The 21,933-nt window shown below is 39.4% G+C and overlaps 2 protein-coding genes across 2 annotated transcripts; both read right to left on the bottom strand.

Moving 5' to 3' along the window:
* Positions 1 to 2,103: 2,103 nt before the first annotated feature.
* Positions 2,104 to 4,045, bottom strand: LOC134002400 (kelch-like protein 34). The gene has a single exon (XM_062441742.1). It carries the CDS (start codon positions 4,043 to 4,045, stop codon positions 2,237 to 2,239), a length of 1,809 nt encoding a protein of 602 aa, XP_062297726.1. The 3' UTR covers positions 2,104 to 2,236.
* A 4,804-nt stretch (positions 4,046 to 8,849) lies between these two features.
* On the bottom strand, positions 8,850 to 21,574 carry smpx (small muscle protein X-linked). The gene is made up of 5 exons (XM_062441800.1): positions 21,454 to 21,574; positions 17,408 to 17,467; positions 13,306 to 13,392; positions 12,742 to 12,894; positions 8,850 to 9,299 (listed from the first exon to the last, which is right to left on the bottom strand). Exons 2-4 carry the CDS (start codon positions 17,441 to 17,443, stop codon positions 12,745 to 12,747), a joined length of 273 nt encoding a protein of 90 aa, XP_062297784.1. The 5' UTR covers positions 17,444 to 17,467; positions 21,454 to 21,574; the 3' UTR covers positions 8,850 to 9,299; positions 12,742 to 12,744.
* Positions 21,575 to 21,933: the final 359 nt, after the last annotated feature.

The following is a 21,933-nucleotide window of genomic DNA, read 5'->3' as shown; positions in this document are numbered from 1 at the left end:
AATATTTAGATTAAATTTACAGCAGTGTTCCTCAGGGTAGTTGAGCTCAGATGATTTTCCAGAAAGATATCTAAAATTTAGCATCGGCTGTCCTCTCCCCAGTTTTAAACCAGCTTCTAAAGAGGTTATTTAGTGACATTTTTTGCTAGATATAAAGAAAAGATGCTACTAAGTTCATTCAAACTGATATAAACAGACACAGCATATCCAGTCATTTGCAATCCAGTTTTATTGTCTCTTATTTGAAATTGAATGAATGTAACATTTATTCAGGTTTTTTTTTTTTTTTCTTCGGTTGTTTACGGTCATTTTCTTCAGGTCTGATCACTCTTATCTTTCAGTTTTATCTTTCAGAATTAATATTACATAATCATTACTTTATGATAATAAAGTAAACCAATTGGAATGTGTACAACTGCATTAAATACAAACATTTTGACAATAATAGGCAACTAAAAAGCCCATAAGTTTTGTATAAAACATTGTAAGGTGCCTGTATGTACACAATTTGAAGTTCTAGTACCTGAGTTCAGCACATTTTTTCATACATATTTTCAATGACATTGAGTTCATTTTGAATCCAGTATTCTCTGCAAACATAATGAAATATAGTAAATAAGTTATTATTAATCAGACAGTACAGGATTAAATAGAAGTAAAAACAAGCACAAAAATCCATGAATAATAAACTCCAGCATGTCACCTAGCTATTAGAAACAAATCATGCATATGATATAATGCTTTTCCTACTCCGCAGCTTTGTCCAATTTAGTGGTCAGTTCAGATGGAGCAAGTGAAAATTAAAGTAAGCATTGCAGAAAATAAAAGCTCAATATCCTCAGTTTACTTCCATTCTTTCATCGACCGTATAGAAAACTTAAATTATTCATCACTAGTAAATAAATAGGAATGTCACATGCATCTACATATTCTATAAAATATTCAGCTTAGCTTTTCTGTTGTTTTTATTTCCAAGATGCCTTCCCCCACAGCAGATAATGGTTTTGAATCATTATCTGCTGTTTTGCCTTTCTCTCCTTTCACCTGCTGTGTGATAGCCTCCTCTGCAGCAAGGCTCAGCCTCCTCCTGAAAACCCATCTATTCAAGAATTACCTTCTTCCTACTAAATCTCCCCCATTTGTTCTCAAAATCCCTCCTTATCTCTCTCCTTAGCTCCTGTTTTATTTCTCTTCTGAGAACACTGTCACATTCGGTCACAGGAATATCATTGCCAAAACACAATTTATCTTACTTCTCGCTATTCGTTGCTTGTCATTTTCAATCTGGGAACTTAAGCCTCTATTTTCTCCCAAAAGCAGTATCAGCTATAAGTATAGAAACAGCTGCAGAGTGGGATTGCATCTTTTTTTCTTCCTTTTTCAATTTCAATGAACAATCAGTCAGCTCAGCCTCAGTGAACTGACATGTACATAAACACAAAAAATAAAAACCAAATATAGTAAAACATCCCTTTTAGCTTATTTAATCTTGTTATTAGCTCTGAAATACGCTTATTTGCTTTCTTGGTGAGAGTTCAATGAGCAGATATCTGTCTGTTAAATATGAAGCCACAGCCAGGAGATGGTTAGTGTAAGTTAGCATAAGGACCGGAAGTAGGGGAAACTCGCTTCTTCATTAATTAAATTGTTCATTTGTTTAATCCATTAAAAAAAACACAAGGTGTGAAAACAACTTGTTGTTTTTTTGTGTTTTTTTCAGTGCTTCATGCTAAGCTAGGCTAAGCATCTCCTGGTTCTAGTTTCAGACACATGAAAGTGGTAACAATCTTCTCAAACCACTCCTTTAAAATATAGTAGAACAGAAGAGTACGTTAACAAAATTTTACTTGATTAACATTTACTAATAAGGATCATTTGTACTCCACTATTAGAGAAAACAGTGCAGGAAACAGCTTATTACTAATTATTAAAAGTGAGGTGGGAAGTAAAGCTAGGCAAAGGTGGTGGTAACCATTTTATCTCTGACAACCCAGTTTCATTTTCCACCACAGGCCACAAAGGCTTTCTCTTATGAGAGATAGGTTTTACTTTTGTTATTTTGTTTTTTGGAAACCCATTAGTTTTAGTTCCCCTAACCTGTTAGATAACCTTTTCACTTGACAGCCACATACAAATTGACTTTTTCAAACAATTTTGCATTTTGAGGCTTTGTTGCTCTTACTTAAGAGTTGAACTGTCACTTTCTTGTCAAAAATGCTCTCACACTGTGTGCACTTCATTCTGGCAGGGGCAATAATGTGCACTCAGTCCCAGTTAAAGGTCTGGGGAGCTGACAGATTTCCTTCCAGCGATCTTTCTTAGTATCGTATTCCAGCACAGTTTTCACTATCACTTCCTGTCCTTCGCTCCATTTTCTTCCTCCGAATACCAGAAGATTCCCAGACGGCATTGACACCATCCCGTAGCTGAAGGAGCCGATGAGAAGAGGTCTGAGTCGAGTCCAGTGATCTGCTTGTGAATCGTAGCGTTCGATATCACAGAAGGGCTCATACCTCCCTAACAGGGCGTAGATGTAGCCGTTGGCAGTTGCCATGCGGTGACAGAACCTGGCAATGGACATGGACGCCCGCTTGTCCCAGACTCTACCTTTGAGGTCCCAGTACAGGACTTCTCTGCTGATCTCTCTGTTTTCAGTCTGGTTATCTTCTTGGTTAATGCTATTGATGCTGCCTTGGTTGCCCGGGATACCTCCTGACACGTAGATGCCGTTTTCAAGCACGGCAGAAGCGTGGCCGCGAAGGGAACGAGCCATTGGTGCCCCTCTCCTCCACGCTCCTATGGCCATGTCATAAAACTCAACAGAAGCCACAGAGGTATGTTTGTTGGTGTCTGCTTGAATGTGTCGTCCCCCAATGGCATAAATAACATCCTCGACCACGCAGCAGGTGAACTCCGCCCGTCTCTGCAGCATGGACACCACCTGCTTCCAGCAGTCGAAGCGAGGATCGTACCTCCACACTTGCTTGGATGTTTCCACGATGACGGACTCTTTTCCATCCTGATCACCCTCTTTCACCTCTTCTCCTCCAATCACGAAGAGGAAGCCACCCACTGAGCACACGCAATGACTTCTCAGTCGCAGCGGGAGACTGGAACTCAGAGATGAAAACTTCCTGCTTCTTGGGTCAAACGTCAGCAGCTGCTGCTCTGGCAAATCTGCACTGGACCCTCCACCTACAAGCAGTACACAATTGGGTGACGCTCTTAGTGTTGATTGTCTGCTTTGTTTGATTGGTTGAATAGAGTCCATACTGTGGTACACCAACGCTTGATTCAGCTGGCTTCTTATTAGAGGTGTGGCCATGGCTCTGTGGGCGTGGCTGAGGCTGTTGAGGTCAGATGGGGCAACCAATCCAAAGCGCAGATGACTTAGTAGAAAATTTGATTTCAGCAATGGGAAGGGCCCATTCTCATCCAGCCAATCCAGAGTCAGCTTTATGAGCTCCACCTCCTTGGCGCCACATATTTCATCTGCATCGAGGACTGCCATCAGTGAATGGATATTCAGCCCAAGAAGATCATCCCTCCTTTCCTGTAGTAACGTCCCCATCTCCATGGCAATGGTGTAATTGGCAGCGTCAAGTCCATCTGAAAGTCCATGGCGCTCAGCCAGGTTAGCATAGCAACAGCAATTTTCAGCACATAACCCATCAGTAATGAAGCGCTCACATATAGCCACAGCTGTGTCCACTTGCAAGTACCTGGCGGCCTCCAAGACGTCAGGAAGCGTGACTGTTGAGACGCTAAGCCAGCCAGAATACAGGAAGTCAAGAATCGCGCCTAAACCCTCAGGTGTTAGCACTGGGAGGCTAATGGAGCCCGCTAACCTCTCTGCTGTAGTGTCTCCAAAGAGAGCCCAGAAATACTCGCTGGAGCTGGCCAAAAGAGCGCGATGACATGGAAAAGAAACACCATCGGTCTCTAGGACGACATCACACATCCTCCTGTCAGAGCGCAGGCGCTGGAAACCAGAGAGGAGCCTAGTTCTGTGTGAGGAACTGTAGAGGAGGAAGTAGCTATCCATCCAAAATGTAGGAGACAGAGAGAGAAAGAAGGAAGGAAGGAGAGGAAGACAGAAAATAAGAGCTTATTAGAAAGAGGCAAAAAAGAGGATGAGTTAAAGTTTAGTTAGAAAGTAGCGGGGAGGCAGAAGTAAGAGTGAAAAGATGTGGAGGAAGAGAGAAGAAGACAGAAAGAAAAGGAAAAGCTGCAATGAGTGCAGTGAAAAAAGATGTAGCCGACAAGCTGCACAAAAGAGCGCTTGACATAAAGAGAATCAGACGTTAGTAGGAGAGCATCGTAATGGGCCGCTAAAAGCAAGAAGGAGGAAACGAGCAAAAAGAGTTGAGAGGAAAAGAGCTGAGAGTGCGTCTCCTTAGTTGAGATCTCTCCATCTGTGTTTTTGTTCTGCTCTGTCGGCAGCAGTGGGCATGTGACATAGGAAGGTTAACCAACTGTCCCCCGCTGCATCCCCCCACCCGCACCCCACCCCCACAAACTGTGTACCACCCCCTGGCCCTTAAAAGTGAACCGTCCCAAAGCCCTCTGTCTGTCTGTCTGTGTCCAGCTCTGTTGGCTTTGATTTTGTCCCCTGCCCTTTTCTCTATGTCCGGGAGGGAGTATCTCCCAAATTCATGCATACACACAAGCAGTTGCATGTATAAACACACACACTCGTACACACACACACACACACACACACACACACACACACACACACACACACACACACACACACACACACACACACACACACACACACACACACACACACACACAGAGGCAACCTGACAAGGTTTAGTGTCTATCCCAGTGGATGAACTCATTGGTAAATACAGCTGCTCGTAGCACCAAGATTCCAGGGCACGGTTGCCACGGCACCTATCTATGCCCTCATCGCCATGGCGACAGAAATAGAAACACAGACACCGCTTGTTGGTTTCAAGGCGAGGTACATATCAAACCCGCAGACGTTTTGCCAAGCTGTCAAAGATTTTACCAGTATCACATAGCTTTTGTATTGGGTAAGCTGTGCCCTTTTGGGAGGCATTTAACCTCATTATGACCTGCAGTGTTTCAAAATCACGCACATGGGTGTCATGCTATTATTTTTATCTAGACATAGGAGCCTTAGGGTGGGAGTGAAGGAGGGAGACATAATGAGGGAAGGAGTAGATTTGTTTACAGTATCAGGCTCCAAGTTGTCCAGTGTGTTTACGGTCATCTGATTAATCCTGAGCTGCTGTGTGATTTGCTACTGTCTATCTAACACATGCTTACACAAAAACATATGCACATCAGTATGCAAAAACTCTGTTTCATTGTGCACTTACAAGTTGTTGCAGCGTTCTCTGCAGCCTACATTTTGCAGTGAGTTATGATCACTGTCTCTGAATAGATGCTGGCTCACACTCAGAGAGATGAGTGTGTATCTGTGTGTGCGTGACAGTGTTTGTTTTTATGGGAGGGTTACACCAGTTCAAAATTCAGCGTGCAGGCTACTCGCAAAAGAAAAGGAGAAAAAAAAATAAAAACAGACTCACACCTTTTTGAAACTGCAAAGTGTTTTTAATCTTTCCCACACAATGTCAAATCCTCCCATATGGTTTGTTAAAACTCCAGCAGTGAATATTCCACCATGACCTGATGGAGGCTAAACTTAGCTACAGCTGCTCCGTGTGTGTGTTGGTCGGTGTGTGCATGAGGACATGTGATGTGTTGATGGATACGCACAGTGATGGGGTAGATGTGGGGGGGTATCAGGGCTTGTGGTGTGTATGGTGGCATGTGTGTAATGTTGCATTCCTTTCCGAAACAGATGGATTTGGAGGTTTAGGTCGGGATCAGAGTGACTCCATGCACAGAGACGCCCCTGACTCCAACTAAAACCCTATAATATATAGGATGTAATACAAGAATGTTACAGTTAGAGATATCAGGCCTCTTTTTTTGTGTCTGCAGTAATGTGACTCTGAAAACTCTTCAAGCTAAATTTTCCATTTCAATGAACATGAAGTTTTAATTTGTTTTTGTCAGAGTTTCAGGTTTAATTTAATTTAGCCTGAATGGAGTGGGGTTTTTAATGTATTACAGCAGACTCTGTTTACTGTCAGCCTCCTGACACCCACAGGAAAAGAATATAAGTTTCTGCTAGGAAATAATCTCCTTTAAACACCTTAAAAATGTGTACTGTCACATCCTGTCTTTTTATGTGGGATATTTGTTATCTTATACACCCCAATGAGGAGGTTTTCTTTCTTGCAAAACGACAAAAACAAGTAAATCTTATTACATAAAGCAAGTGTTCTAAAATCGAGGACAGGCATACTGGAGAAAAAAAAAAAGCAAAGATATCCAGTGTTTGTCTTTTTGTCAGAAAATCCAATAAAAAAGACCAAAACCAACAATGTGTCGGTCCATCTCTCAATAATTTCTGACTTTCATAAAACCTGTCTGTGACTCTCAGCTCCAAGCCTATTCACTCCACTGAATGGGCTTAAATAAAAAGTCATTACCTAAAACAGCTGGGCACTGTAGTTTTAGCAAACAAAGTAAAACAGGGGTTAGTTGTGCTTTTGTTGCGGACTATTTTCAGCTGCAGATTTTGTGCTCCAGTGAGTATTTCTGGCAGAAGGATGGTAGATGAAGGATTTAGTCAAAACAGACTACAGTGCCAGTGTTTATTGTGATGAAAGAACATGTCACTCAGTGCAAGAGTGAATCATCAATGTATTTTTGATTGGACAACAAGCTGCAACTACCACAGATGGCCACTAGATGCTGGCTCCAATCAACCCCTAGCTCCAGTAGATTCAAAAAGTGTCCACTTCACTCTAGAAATACTAAGTCAATCATTACGGTCTCAGTCCTTAACTTTAGGCCTCCGATACGTGTGTTGGTGGTCATTTTGCAAATTATTTGCTTACTTTTACTAAGATTTGAAGTCTTATTGTAGGTTTGATGTCTGTGTTGATTGACAGCCAAATCAATTTAGTTAAAGTAGCCAAATGTGCAGTGCTCGCTAAGGATGCCAACTTCCTGAAATGGAAATACAGAGGACTGCAGAGCTCTGACAACTGTCAACCAATGACAAACATTTTATTAATGCTCATTCAGTTGAAAACAATGGGTCTTACACCTGCCTTAACCTTCAATAGTAGACTTATCTAAAGATATAATGTAAAAAAGACTACATACTTGGTTGTGAGAATTCCTATCCAAACTATACATAGTCACATTAAGGAAGCTGCAATGGCTTCAACCATTTACCTGACAATTTCTGACTCTTTAATGAGTAGTCACATCGGTGAATAATAAGCAAATTCAATGACAGCAATAAAACATGTCTGAGCCATGCTGCTAGATTTTGGCCTATATGTGGAAACCTTGTGTTTGTTAAAATCGTGCTATATAAATAAAGTGGATTGGATTGGATTGGATACTCAAAACAACATGTATAGTTGCCCACATATTTAACTTTGGGACTGATACAGTTGGTCCGTATGCCAAATTATTTCTTTTTTGCAATTATTTATGAAAATACTTGTTCAGATCTTCTTGCCCCAGAATAAGCTGACACATTTACAGTCAAAACTTATGCTTACCTTGTCTGATTTTGTTCTTGTCCAAAATAGTCCACACAACGGCCATGTCCTCCTGTCTATCCTCCCTTTTTGTCTCCTTTGGCACTCCAGTAATTAGCCTGCAACTTGTGACTCTTCAATTGAAGTGCCACCCTAACATTAGTGCATTTAATGTAATTTTCACCGCCATGTTGTTGTTTTTTTGGAGGTTTAGATTTGAACTTCACTGGGTGCATGACTTGTTTACTGTGCGCTTGCTGTCATCACAGAAACAGAACGTTATATTGGTTTGATGCAAATGATACCAATTGACTGAGCAGACGCCTATCAATGGTGTAGTGACGTCACCTTCTGATAATTATGGAAAGTAGCTGCAAGTAGAAAGCAATTATGGGACAATTCCATATATTATCAGACAAATCCATATTTAATGCGATGAATGGCAACTCTTCTGCTCGGTGTTCGATGTAGGCTAGTGTTTGCTTCAGTCTGAGGTTGCAGAGCCCTTTTCAGGAGTATGGAAGGCAACGGCCACATTACTTATTTGGATGGTCCTGGCCGCAAATGGAAAAGATGGCGAAGAACATAAGGAGCAACTCTGAGCTTCAAACCGGCTCCAATGCAAACCAGTGGTTACTATGACACCCTACTATATCCATCTTCATATACAGTCTAAGTTGGATATTAATGGAGCTATGTGACACAGAGGAATACATTATATCAAGCTTTGGATACAGAGACTATAATTGTTACTAGGATCAGTGTTGATGTTTTTTTTATGGAATTTGTTGATAATGAAGATAAATATTGAATATTGTCAGACTTATCCTTTAACTCTAAAAGACACCACTGTTCTCTACTTTAACAGCAGATGCAACCAGTAATAAATAGAAGAGTTTGGTGATATTTTTTTGACCGTCTTGATTTATTGCAGTATTTTCCTGAAGAAAAGCAGTTTCTGGGAATCATACCATGAAACAACAAAAATATTATAATTTTGAAACAAAAAAAGTAGTACAGTTGAACTCAAAAATTGTGTTACCTGTTATGAACAACATTTAGAAATGAATAATTTAAAAGAAAGCATCAGTATAAATCAGTGCTGAATCATTTGAAAGTATGGAAAAGAAGTGTCTTCATGTTGTTCATCACAGAGTTAGAAGGGGAATCACAGTTTTTGCTTTTGTCAAGGTGGATTCCTTGTATTCATGTCGATTGTCAACAAATGTCCATGAGATCTAACATATTGCTTTTGTTAAAACACCTCTGAAGCAAAAATAGCAAAGAATATCCCTTTATTGCAATCCAACTTACTTCTAAAAGTCCAAGTAAAATGGAGGCTCACCTGCAGTACAAAGAAGTCAGATTATCTTGCTTTATCTCTACAGTACTTTTTTTCTTAAAACTATGATATAAGTTTGAATTCAGAGACAAAACAACATCAACTGACGTGGTAAGATAAACTATTATTAGTGTTTCAACCTGTTAGAGTACTGATTGAAAGAGAGTTTGTGGATGTGAGCTTCCTGGTGGTTTTACAGGGTGAATGTTGGACACTTTCTGCAGACGTTGGCTTCACCGAAAGCTGTTGCCAAACATGTTGAGATTGAACTGTACTTCGCTAGTCTTCGGTGGCAGTGGGCAAGTCTGTGTCTATGTAGATTATCTGCCTTCCTCTGCGCCTGGCTGGGCCTCCTAGAAGAAAAAGACAGATAAAAGACACTGTGAGAGATCTTTACCATCTCCGTTCAGCATCTTCAGAGCTGCTGACCCCTTAGAGACACAACAGGACCGGGACAAGGAGAGGGTCAGATGCAGACCTCCTGTAAAGAAACATAAGACCTGTTTTTTCTGTTCTTATTTCTCTCTTGACCCTTTTCCCGCCTCTCTGTCTGCCACATGTTCTGTTTATTTCTATCTCAAAGACTCAAGTTTTAGTCATACAAGCCTTCAGGCCTCGAGTTAGACATGAGTGGATGAAGCCAAACAGCGACACTGACGCCCATTGGAAAAGACAAGAGGTTAAGAGAAAAGCTAATAATTTGAAGCATAAAGGTGCTCAGTGGTTGCTGATAAACAATCATCTACCATGCTAAATGATGCATCATTTAACTTCACTGACCCTCATAATTTGAAGCAGTTATGCAAGCCTGCAGCCAAATAACAGCTTCAAAGGTCCTCTTTTGAATCAATATATATGGATTTCTTTGCCCTTTTTTAAAAAGTTGTTTTTAGCTAATGATGGTTCAAAAATCTGCTTTATTGCTCAAACTTAGCTTAGTACAACTGAAAAATATCAGTGTTATACACTGATTTTCATGGTATACTCTTGTTATAGTACATATCTTTTGTTTTACACTAACAGGAAGTGATACAATATTACCAAAACCACATGGACACCCCTGCTGACAAACTTCTGCTTCGAGGGTGGTTTTCAGTTAAGGGAAACCTTAATACAACAGTATAAAACAATATTTTAGACAGTAATGTGCCTCCAACTGTGTGGCAACAGTTTGAGGAAGGCTCTTTCCTGTTTCAACCTAACAAATCCGAATTTGCTGAGGGAACAACTCGACTTGCCTGTACAGAACAACACCCACAATGAGCCAGGCCTTCAACATCAGTACCCAGGGAGCAAATCCCTCCAATCAGGCTCTAAAATCTTATGGAAAACTCTCCCAGAGGAGTGATCGAGACTCTGATAGCAGCAGATTAATGCCTATGGTTTTGGAATATGTTCAACAACTACATACAGTATGGGTGTGTTAATATAGTGCCTGCATATTTTTGGCTATGTTGTGAATATAATAAGTGCTGACAGACTAAAATAACCATGACAGTTAAACTTCCCTAAAATAAATTGAAATGTTTTTCCAATTTCTAAGGCGTCTACAATCTTCCTTAAGCTTTTTCAGTTTTACAACTCCTCCATTTCTGTTGTGGTTTGGACTGTGGGAAGTGTCTATTAAAGGCACTCTAAAAAAATCCAGCGGTTTAGTGTGTATGCTCTTTTTTTGGAATATATCATACTAATTTTGTCACTTTTCCTGTGTGAATGCACTCTTAACCTGCTTAAAATGAGTATGTACAGAAGTCTTTTTTCTCTTTCCAGAGCAGCTCAGCCTCTGAGAAATGTGTTCATAACTGAAACTTCAATCAGTGTCTTCTTTTCTTTTTCCATCTTTCTCTCTCATTTATCTCCTACGCAGCACTCCCACGTGGTTTGGGCAGGGCAGAACAGCCACAGTGTTTGTATATTGTGGTTTTTGTGTCCCACTGAGAAAGTCACAGCACGGACTGCCCTTCAATACACACATCTTCTAAAACACACACTCCTATAAAGTATAAATAGAGCCTGACTCAACCCCTCCTGCCCACACACAGAGGCATCAACACTCTCTGCTTGACCCAAACAAAAGCTGCACAGCCCACACTGACTCCATGTGGCAAACCTCGACCACTGCATGTAATTATTGTAGATACAAGACTCACTGATGCCATCCAGTATCAGAATGCATCATACTGTAGTAGAAATATAATGACAACAACATTGGCATCTAATGGTTGGGTGTATTTTTTCAGCTGTTTTGAATTGAAACGAATTGGCTCTGAATTATATAACTCACTTAACGTTTTACTCACTCACATGAACTCTTTAAATGACTTGATTAGCAACACCTAGCACTTGTAAGCATATGAACAGTTAAGAAATGGTTTACAACACACTATTATGTTTGTTATAAACAGATACAGTAGAAACAGTGTTTATATAACTCCTCCTATGGGCACCAATAAGTGGAGGCTTGTGTTTAAACAGATAATGAATGTCAATATAGTCAAATACAGTGTACAAATACTATACATTAATAAACACTCACAACTACTTATGCTTTGTCATAAACCATTTATAAAATGTTTGTTTAGTGTTCATGAATGCTAGGAAATAGGAAAAGGAGTGTAATGATGTGTCAGAGTTGCTCATTTTAACACCTGACGTGACATTAGATGACCTGGGCAGCTGGGGTTTTTCTAGTTTGCATGTCGTCTCAGTGTCTGAGTGGTTTCCTCCCACAGTCCAGTGACAAGCAGGTTGGGTGGATTTGAAACTGTAAAATGCTCGTAAACAACATTGTCTCCTAGAAGTTACATTTATAAACTACTAAATTTAGAGGAAAATGAGTACATTTTGAAGGAAACACATTACAACCTTACTATTCTTTACTTCATCAGTATGTTTCCAGTGCCCAAAGGCTACTCTTTGTGTACTGTATATACAGACCTGTATGTAGTTATGGATTTAATTTAGACTAGATTTGCATCATTTACACAGAAACAGTGACTCACTTCATAAACTCAGCCGTGTCTCTGTAGTTTGGTTCTGATTTGCATTTTTCTCTTTGGACTCTTTAAGCCTGATGTGTCAGCAATGGACAACACTCACAAAAGAGTTGCGGCAAAAAATTCCAATTAAGCTGTTATCACCAATGGATCAGGGGTGTGTCCAGATACTGACAATGATAAATACACAAATTACCAGATGATTACATGCACCTGTACAATCTAATGCAATCCAAACAGTGGTGGAATAAGTTCTACCTTATGCTTATAGCTTATGATATTCAGTTGTCTGACAAGTTCAATGCGGCAAACTAAAAAAGGACTGAATAGATCCTCATTCAAACCACAAAAATACTTATTTACTTGTTTTTCATGGTTTTTCCTAATTGTATGATTATTGCTTATAAACATGATTTTGAAGTGATTTCGATTTTTGATGCACTTCTTCTAATAGGGGCTCCAATGTGTTTCTAAATAATTTAAAATATAATGAATTTTCACTACATTATGTAACTGGTGTTGACAGAAAATGTCTACCCAGGACCCTCCCCCACACCCTCACAATTCCCATATAAATCTATTTGAAGTTCTGTTATTAGAGATTTATAAAAGTTTTTGATAACTCATTGACCCCTAAACAAAACAGTAAAAAGTAGTCGTATCACAAATTGGTGACAAACCAAGGGGTTAACACTTCAATACTCTTTTTTTTGTTTTTTACATATTGGGTTTTAATAGAGAAAGCAAAGAGGGAGGGGTTTGTGGGACCCCAAACAATGTAGAAAACAGGATTCATGACCTGTTAGTCCTTGGTGACCCATCGTAGTTCGCTCTTGACGTTCTGCAGCTCTGAAAGGTTGACAGCAGGCCCAGGCAGTTTCACCGCACCCGGCAACGCCTTCTTTTCCTCCGGCGTCTGGGCTGCATCCACCGGCTGCTCTGGTGACTGAGCCTGAGAGAGAGAAAGAAAGAAAGAAATAAAAAAAGAACAGAATACAGACAGAGGTAGATATTGTCATGCAGCTGGACATGTCCCCATATATATGTCTTTAAAATACAATGCGTGAAATGGATTTTTGAAAATTGCATCGTAGTTCTTCAAATCATCCAAGCCAAACTGTTCTCTTTATAGTAAATATTACACATGAGGGAGGGTATTTAGTGTATGTGTGTGTGCTTTTAAGCTGCTTGAACAATGCATTTGCAATCACACATTACTTCAATAAAACCTAGTAGTATGAACAAACTATGAACAAAGTAATATATGGCAAAGGAAATAAGTTTGCATATAGAACAATTCTATATCAATTACATGTTTTATAAATCTACTGAAACGGTGTACAGTTCTCATGTGTTGTCTTACCTCCTCTGTTTCTACTGTCTCCTCTCTCCTCTTCGCAGGATGTCCCGCCCCTGGACGCAGAGCTCCCATCGGGATGTTCAAATTAGCCTGATGGACAGCAGGACTAGCCAATGAGATACTTTCAAACATATACACAAATAAAGTTTCCCTTCTCTGCCTCTGTGCATGTGCGTGTGTCTGTGCGTGTGTGTACTCCCGCTGTTTCTTCAAAACCCCTTGTTTTGATTATCACCACTACTTCCTGGTATCATCATATCCCTAAAAGGGACTTGTGTCTTTATGAAAATAGGGATACACGCACTCACTCACACACATACACACACACACACACACACACACAAATAAATACACTCACAGAGCTGAGAGATCTGCCTGCTAACTTGATGTTCTAAAGCTGCCTGCCCTGACGTCCTGTCACTTGGATTTGATGTGTTTTGTATTGTACTGTACTGTAATGTATTGTATATATGCTCATATTGTACAGCTGTACAGAGAGGGAGTGTGCTGTGTGTTACTGAGGACGCTGGCTGTTGTTTTATGAGAGAGTTTTATTTTTCCCAGAGATTAAAGTTTGAAAGGAAGGTTCTGGAAAAAAAGAAATCATCTCATTCACGGCATGTTCGCTAAGATTTGTATTACTGTAACGTTGCTTTGGCTGCAGTTGTTTACTGTCTTATGCTTATCGTGCTGTTCGCAATCATCTTCTGACATTCCACCAGGCGCAACCAAAGATAACTATAAAGAAATATTTAATCCTAAATTGAAAATGCAATCATTATGCTCACCAATATGTCAAATACAATTTACAGGAAACACACTAGTCCATCTCAGCCTTTCCCGTGTTATTAATGGGTTATTACAACTTGGATTTTATGTTGCTATTAATTTGACTTGTTAACACAAGCAGTCAGATGATTGTAAAGGTTAAAAAAAACAAACATGCAGCATAGTCAAATATATTTCAAAGGGAAAAATTAAGGCTGATGATAAAATTAAATCTATCCATAAATATTTCATACAACTGACAGCCCAACCCTCTGGTTCAACTTCAACTTGCCATTCTTGCTATAGTTATGCACACTCATAGTGTTCTTGGGAATATTAGCAACATTGTGGCTGCACTCACTTGTAGCTTTACCTCCAAATAAAGTGGTTTAGATGAGGGTTTCAGAGTCTGAGACTGCGGGCCCCTCTCAGACAGAGCTTGGTAAAAGGTGCCCCTTCACTCTGCCTTAGTTTACTTGCTTGTTTCACTCAATTTCTGGATGCCTGTGAGGTGTTTGGAGCCCCCCTGTGGTGGCCCGCCTCCCACTTTGTAAACCTCTGGTTTAGATAATCTGGATAAACTATTCACTGGTTTACAACCTGTGTCATATTCTGTTTGTTGCACCATTGGACATAATTTTAGTGGTGTTGCCACATTCTCAGTAGTTACTAAATAAGGCTCAAGTTGTAATAAGTGTTCCCTTGAAGGGCCATGCAAGTGTGTTTGCAAGTATCAGTCCTTTTAAGGGGCATTCCAGTTTACTATGCTATTTATACACCATAAAGTGCGAGACTCACAAGTGACAGTGGCAAAAATGGTAAAAAAAACGATTCATCAGGGGCTGACATATGCTCACATATAGACTATAGTATGGGGTTACAGATCCAAAATGTCCCTAATCCTACAGTTTTAATAATGCAATCGCATTTTCAATGAAATGAAAACCAACAGAAGATATACATTCAAATTCCCCACAGCAGCATGGAGAAGCTGTAAAGCATATTTGATTTGTATTCTTCTCAAAATGTTTTCAAACAGCATATGCAGCACACAGTAATTTAGAGCCGAACAGCAACACCGAGTGTATAAATATCTGGTATTATTTATCTTATTCATCTTTGCTCCTCTTACTAACAAAGCATATGCCTAGTTAGACTATTCTTTTTTTGTGTATACTATGCTGCTGAGCAATGTCAGTGGAAAATAGGTGTTAGAATAGTAAATATTGAAATATTGGAAACACTGGGACACAAAGTGCTTCAGTGGTGCTGCTCAAACTGTTTGGAGAAATGTAATGGACCCCTTTATGCTTGATATCTGGAGCTATAAAAAGATGGCACTGCCCATTAATCTAGAGGAGGCTGAGATGGAACCACAGAGTCTAACTGGTCTGCCAGTCCTACCAACATCACAGACGTTTTGAGTGACATGGGGGATGAGGAAAAAGTAATCTTTTACTTGGGAGGTGAACTAATCCTTTAAGCTCGCCTCCTGAGTAAACTTTCTGAAAGTGTTAGGTGAACATTGAAGGGAAAGTCTAGATAAGGGAGGAGGCTCCAGACATTTAGGGGCAATAGGGTGTGAAGAAGAAAAAAAAAATACTTTCAATCAGGCTTTTTAGCCAAGATTCAAGTGTTGAAAAAAAACTGCATCTGCTGCAGTGTCCTTGAGCAAGACACCTAATCTCTACCTGTATGTAGTGAAGCAAGCAGTTTATTCTGCTTATTTTGTGGCCTACATGTGACATACCAACTTCTGGCCAGCTTTACTGTTCAGCTTTAATGTTTAATTTTACTTGTGTGGTGCATTTGCCAATTTTAACAGCCAATCTGGCTGCAACAACAATTTCATTCTGGCACTTATTTTCTATTTTATAGCAGTGTCTAATTGAAAAGGGCATCTATATGAGCTATCGACCTCCATGGCCAGCAGAAGAATAAGTTAGAGGACCATGCTGGTGATTGTGAACGTTTTAATCCAAATCAGACATAATCATTTTGGCTAATTTCCTGCTTTCAAGCCAACCATTGCACTTGTTTCCATTTACTTAAGTGCACTATGAGAAGTAAACTGCAAAGACATAATTCGAATTTAAAAAAAGCTAATGCACTAATGCACTTTTATTGCTTCTTTAAGGGTCAAAGTTGCATTATTGCTGCATGTCAGTGTGATCATGATGACAATTCTCACTTGTGGTGTGTTCAAGAAGGCTCAGACATCCAATAATTGAGAATCAGCTGCTAAATACTTTAATTAATCCTTATATTTGTGCTGCAGTATCTTGGAAGAAAATCAAACCAGCAATTTGTGGCTGAAATTCAATAGGCAACTCTCTCTAAATTTTGGATTTTCCGGGCTATTGTAAATACACCAACAACAAAAACAAGTCCCCGTTTGAAACTGATCTATCACACAACACTAATATATTGATTTTCGTATTCTATTGATTAAATGGAAACCATTAGCTGTGTGGAAAAAAACAATCCCTTCTATAATATATTCTGTGAAGATATGGTATGTTTGTAAAAATGTTAAGGATAGAAGGTATTTTTTAATTATTGTGATAATAATTTGTAAAGGCATTCAATGTGCAAAACCACTGGCATGGTGGTTTGAACAAAGCTGTTTTTCTCTTTTTGTTAACAATGTTTGTATTGTGAAGCTGCTCTGCTGTTCTCCTGTGTGATTAAGTTAAATGTACGATGTGTGGAGTGCGGCAACTGATTCTTTGACTATCTGCCACAAGAGACTGAACTGAAAACCTCATCTTTGTTTTGTACTGCTATTCAAAAAAAAGAAATCCTCTGTCCTGATGCCTAACTCATGGTTAGATGAGAAAATTAGCACAAGGAGAAGAGAGACAACGGAAGAAACCCTCTCTGACATGCACATGCAAAGCCATTAACACACACACAGACACATTTACAAATACAGACAGCTCCTGCATCTTTTGCCTTGCTAAAACTCTGCACTAATAAAGCCTTGATACTGTATATGCACAGTCCGAACTGTAAAGTAAAGAACTGTATTTGCCTTTGCCAATAAATACTTAATGTGTCATCTGGGGTCTTTCTTTTAAACAGGAGGGAGAGTTATTATGCCATTTATAAAATGCTTTTATGCAAATGTATCCTTACAGGGAAGAAATCAAACCCATGCAGTGTTATTGACTGTTTGTGCCCACAGTAAGATGTTTTTAAAGAAGTAAAAGGTTGTACACAATTTGGCCTTCAACCAACAATGTTATCCAGACAAACACACACACACATTCAAATTCACTACAAGTACACCCACTAATAGAAACACCTCATGTGCACACAGAGGAAATTATTTTACCTGAAGGGCCTTAACGTTGGACGAAGGTTTGGACATAATCGCCCCGGTAAGTCCACTGACCTGGAGGAAGCACAGATCACAGACATTCAGCTGTGTGTTCCTGTGTGTGAGAGAGTGACTATGTGTGCATGTTGGGGACATTGTGACTTTCTGTGGGTTTTCAAGGCCTGGGATAGCATTTCAGTTGCTTAGCGACTCTTACAGAGAGAATCAGGTAGAGGGACTGTTCTCTGAATCATTCATGAGAGGGAGACAGAGAGACAGTGGGGAATGACAAGATAAAACTGTAACAGCAAGTGCGAAATAGAGAGAGAGAAAAAGAAGACACTTAAATTGGGTATGGTGATGTATAGGTATATAACAGGGTATAAGTGTGAATCTAAATGTCTTCCACCTTCCTTTACTGACAGTCGCCCTCTCTGAGCGGGAACAGCAGCAACAGGATCTAAATTGGCTTATCGATCACAGTGGTTGGCCTCAGTTCCAAACTGAACAAATGAGCCTGTCCTCTTACGAAAAATGACACCATAGGTCACAAATTCAGTTGCCAAAAACAGCCTATAGTTACGTTTGAGTGACAGACGCCATCTAGTGGCTGTAGTAATTAGGACCCAGGGAAGTGACGCAGTTCAGATGGCATCAATGCAAGGTGACTTCCTCATGAAAAGGGAGGCGGGTTGGGTGAATGGCTAGATAGTTATATAGCAAACAGTGGCAAAATCTGCAGGAGACCAATCTTCACTTCTCTAACCCTATCACAAAGTGTTTTTTGTGTCTAAACCTAACCATACTTCAACTACAGTGTTGTCACACCATAAAACATAATTTTTTTTAACAGTAATTAAATAAAATGGTTTCGAACAGAAGCATATCACAACCCTATTTTGTAGTGGCATTTTATGCTCCAATGGGTTTTTCTGGAGTGCAGGTACAAACAACTTACGTGGTCATTTACTTTGAACTAAGATATACTCATGTCTGAAATCCCTCCCTTGTTCACTTCTTTATGTCATTTACAATCAATTGTTTACTCTATAGTGAGCAGCTGTAATTTAACAGTTGAGGATACTGACTTTTGGCCTGTGACATGCAGCTTTGGCCTCAGTCTTTGTAGCCATCAGCTAATATTAAGTTTACGGTAATTGGAGTTACCATTAGCTTAATATTAATTTAGAACAGTTCTCATTTCAGCTGGAAATGTAAAACCTGGTTTGTTTACCTCTGTTTGAAAACAAGAACTCGTTTTTTCAAATAAAATCTATAAATCTTCAGTGTCTGCCAGCATTATCATTGTATACTACATAGCTTAGCCCAAAGATGGAAATCTAAACAGTCGGGGTTTAGCAAACTATCAATTGCAAAAGTTTCTGATGAAATTAAATAAAATCTACAGTATTTAAATGAATTCTCTGTAAATCCCTCACTGTGTGCCTGCACTTCCTCATTTCTTCTCTGCTTCTTTTCAGTTATTTTTTACTCTATCTTCTGCTACTTCACAGATCAACACTGACCCAAGTGGCTTCTAATCGTAGAAGTTTCCATGGCCTATTTAGCTTATCTACCAGTCGCTCAAAGCAGAGTGGCAGACCAGAGAAACAGAGAGTCTCTCACTCAGGCTCTGCGGCTGCTGCGTTCAGTGGCAGCGCTTGGATACCGTTTCCAAGGTGCTGTTTGTGCCACAACATACAGTAAGGGCTTTGCTGTCCTTGAAATGACAGCAAAATCCTGGACACTCCACTGTGCAACCACAGACATGCACACACAGGCTCGTGCATACACACAACGTGATGATATTTATGTTAGCCATGAGTAGCAGCTGCCCCCTGACGCCACACTGCAAAGCCTCACAAGCCCTTTCACTTTCACACAGACACATACACAAACACTACAGAAGCCTGAAATGGCAGTGCTTGCAATATTTTTTTAATATACCATTATCTGTCACGAAATCAAAAGTTAATTATTTAGTTATCTTGAGAAAACAAGTTTTGCTATCTCGAGATAATGAGATAATCATCCCATCATCAAAAGAAAAACAAAAGGCTGTTTCCTCTTTTTACTTATAATGTTTATCAGAGATCATCAGGAGAGCCATGCCAGCATGCATAGATGGCATCTTTACAACTCTGGTAACTGATTTAAGCTGAAAATGTCAAATCATCCAGTACCCTTTATTATTAGCTGCACCTTTATTAATGACATCTGTGTCACAGCCAGATACCAACTTAATGAGAGAAAGAAAAGTGGGCTGGAGAGAGTGAATAAGAACCAACATAAGACAGATTGGAACCCATGTCTTTAAGAGCCACCTGAAGGCTTCTTATGCTTGACCTTAATAGTTGAGTTATCCATATGATGGAGATGTGGAGAGGAGAAAACAGGAATGAACAAATGAACAACAAGCTCCAGCAGTAATAAATCTTGTGATGAATTATCTTGAGAAATCAGCCTTTTGTTTTCTCGTGTTGATTATCTGGAGAAAACAAAAGGTCATTTCCTCTTATAACTTATAATGTTTATCAGGGATCAGGAGTGCCATGCCAGCATGCAAAAATGGCATCTTAACGAGTGTAGCAACTGATTTAAGCTGAGGAGTACCCATTATTATTAACAGCACCTTTATTAATGAGATTCTGTGTCACAGTGAAATGGCAGGTTGATTAACCCCTGGTCATAACATGATGATGATAGGATGTTAAATGTAGGAAAAGTACCACCAAACAATAACTTTTAAACATTTTCATTGTATTAGACTTAATGAGAGAAAGTAAAGTGTGCTGCAGAACTAACATGACAGATTTGAATCCAATATCTTAATCTAAGTAGTTTAGCTATCCATGTGAGGGAGATGACTCCAGATAACGAGATAAATGAACTTGTGGTCTCTACAGATAACAGCATTAAAATAATAAGCACGCAAGCACTGCCGTTCTCGGCTTCCGTACAAACACAATTATTCCACATACTTTGAGTTATTCAAATGTTCATATGTTGATACCTTTTATACTTGTGTGCAGTCAACCTAACAAAAAGGCGCATGGTATCTGTGGGTGTGTGAATGACTTTGGGTGGAAGCGTCAGTGCGTGAAGTTATTACTGTACTTCAGGAATATTAACAAGAGAACGTGTTGAGAGAGCAGAGGCTGCATGTACAGTACAGAAAAATGAATATATGAGTAAAAAAAAAAGAAAAAAGAAATTTGCTCCTCTTAAACTAATGGATATTAAGACTTGGACTAAGCTAACATGTACTTTATATGTTGCCAAAGCCATATAGCTCATTTGTCTGTGCCATAGTCTACCATTGTTGTCAACTCTTGAACTGTTCATTTTATACCACTAACATGACCCAACACTACAAGCTAAACAAAACTATATGATTGTGACCATTTTTTAAAAAGCAATAGTTTGATGTTTTGGCAAATTAGTTTATCCACTTGTCTGGCTTAGCTTAGCATAAAGACTGGAAACAGGGATAAACAGCTAGCTTAGGTACAAGGTAAGAAAACCCAACAAAACAAAACATCTACCAACACCTCTAAAGTTCACAATGTTATATTTGAGTTGTTTAAGCTCTGCAAAACCTGTATGATAAAAGCAAGACGTGCAGAAATATAGCCAATGTTCATGCTAAGCTAAGCTAAGTGTCTCCTGGATTTGGCTTCAAGTTATGTGAACATGTCAGTCTTCTCATTTAAAAAAAGGGAATAAGCATATAGCGTATCTGTAAAAACAGGGAGATGGACTGATGCATTTTTTTGATTTGTTGACAAATTGCAAAAAATAAGGTAATGCCAGCATTAAAAGTTATTATTTGTGAACAAAAAATGTGGTGTACATTTGTAAATATACAAACACAAAATACAGTGTTCAGTACAATTTCTTCAGTGCTCAACATCGAGTGGTCCTGCAATTTATCAACTACCACACTGCTGCATTTAAAAAATGACCTAAATCTGAATGAAAATGACAGTGAAGGCCTAGATATACCTGTCAATCAAACATGTCACACTTGAAAACATATAAGCAAAGCAAATGCAACTTACCTGTTGATTGCACAACACTGTATTGTCTAATGGTTGATCTTATACTCTCTTGCCTCTTCACAAAAACTTTCTTTCGATCATACACTTCTTTCCTTTCGACTCTCCATCTCTTACGTTTTTCTTTCTATTTTCTTCTCCTCCCCACCCTCTCTCTTTCTCTCTCTGCCTCTAAGTGGTAGAAGGATTCCTCTCATATCTGGGATTTGTTCTCACTATAAATAGAAGAGTGATACACAGAAGGGACCTGCTTTCTATCCGCACACACACACACACACACACACACACACACACACACACACACACACACACACACACACACACACACACACACACACACACACACACACACACACACTTTCAGGCACACATGGACACACACGGGGACAGATCAAAACATAGTCAGGAGCACAGGGCACTTGGGTCTCCCTAATTTCAATATGTTTTTTTAAGGTTTTTGAGCTTTAATTACAGTTAAATGTA

The sequence above is a fragment of the Scomber scombrus genome, chromosome 20 (assembly GCF_963691925.1).
Source record: "Scomber scombrus chromosome 20, fScoSco1.1, whole genome shotgun sequence".
NCBI classification, from domain to species: domain Eukaryota; kingdom Metazoa; phylum Chordata; class Actinopteri; order Scombriformes; family Scombridae; genus Scomber; species Scomber scombrus.
Note: the sequence above shows the minus strand (reverse complement) of the source record. Positions and strands in the feature narration are given on the sequence as shown.

Excerpts from the sequence above, each read along its gene's own strand:
- LOC134002400 (XM_062441742.1), bottom strand. The coding sequence starts at position 4,045 with ATGGATAGCTACTTCCTCCTCTACAGTTCCTCACACAGAACTAGGCTC.
- smpx (XM_062441800.1), bottom strand. The coding sequence starts at position 17,443 with ATGTCCAAACCTTCGTCCAACGTTAAGGCCCTTCAG. Across the intron at positions 13,393-17,407 it reads CCAACGTTAAGGCCCTTCAG|GCTAATTTGAACATCCCGAT; the intron begins GTAAAATAATTT and ends GCTGTCCATCAG. Across the intron at positions 12,895-13,305 it reads AGACAGTAGAAACAGAGGAG|GCTCAGTCACCAGAGCAGCC; the intron begins GTAAGACAACAC and ends TCTCTCTCTCAG.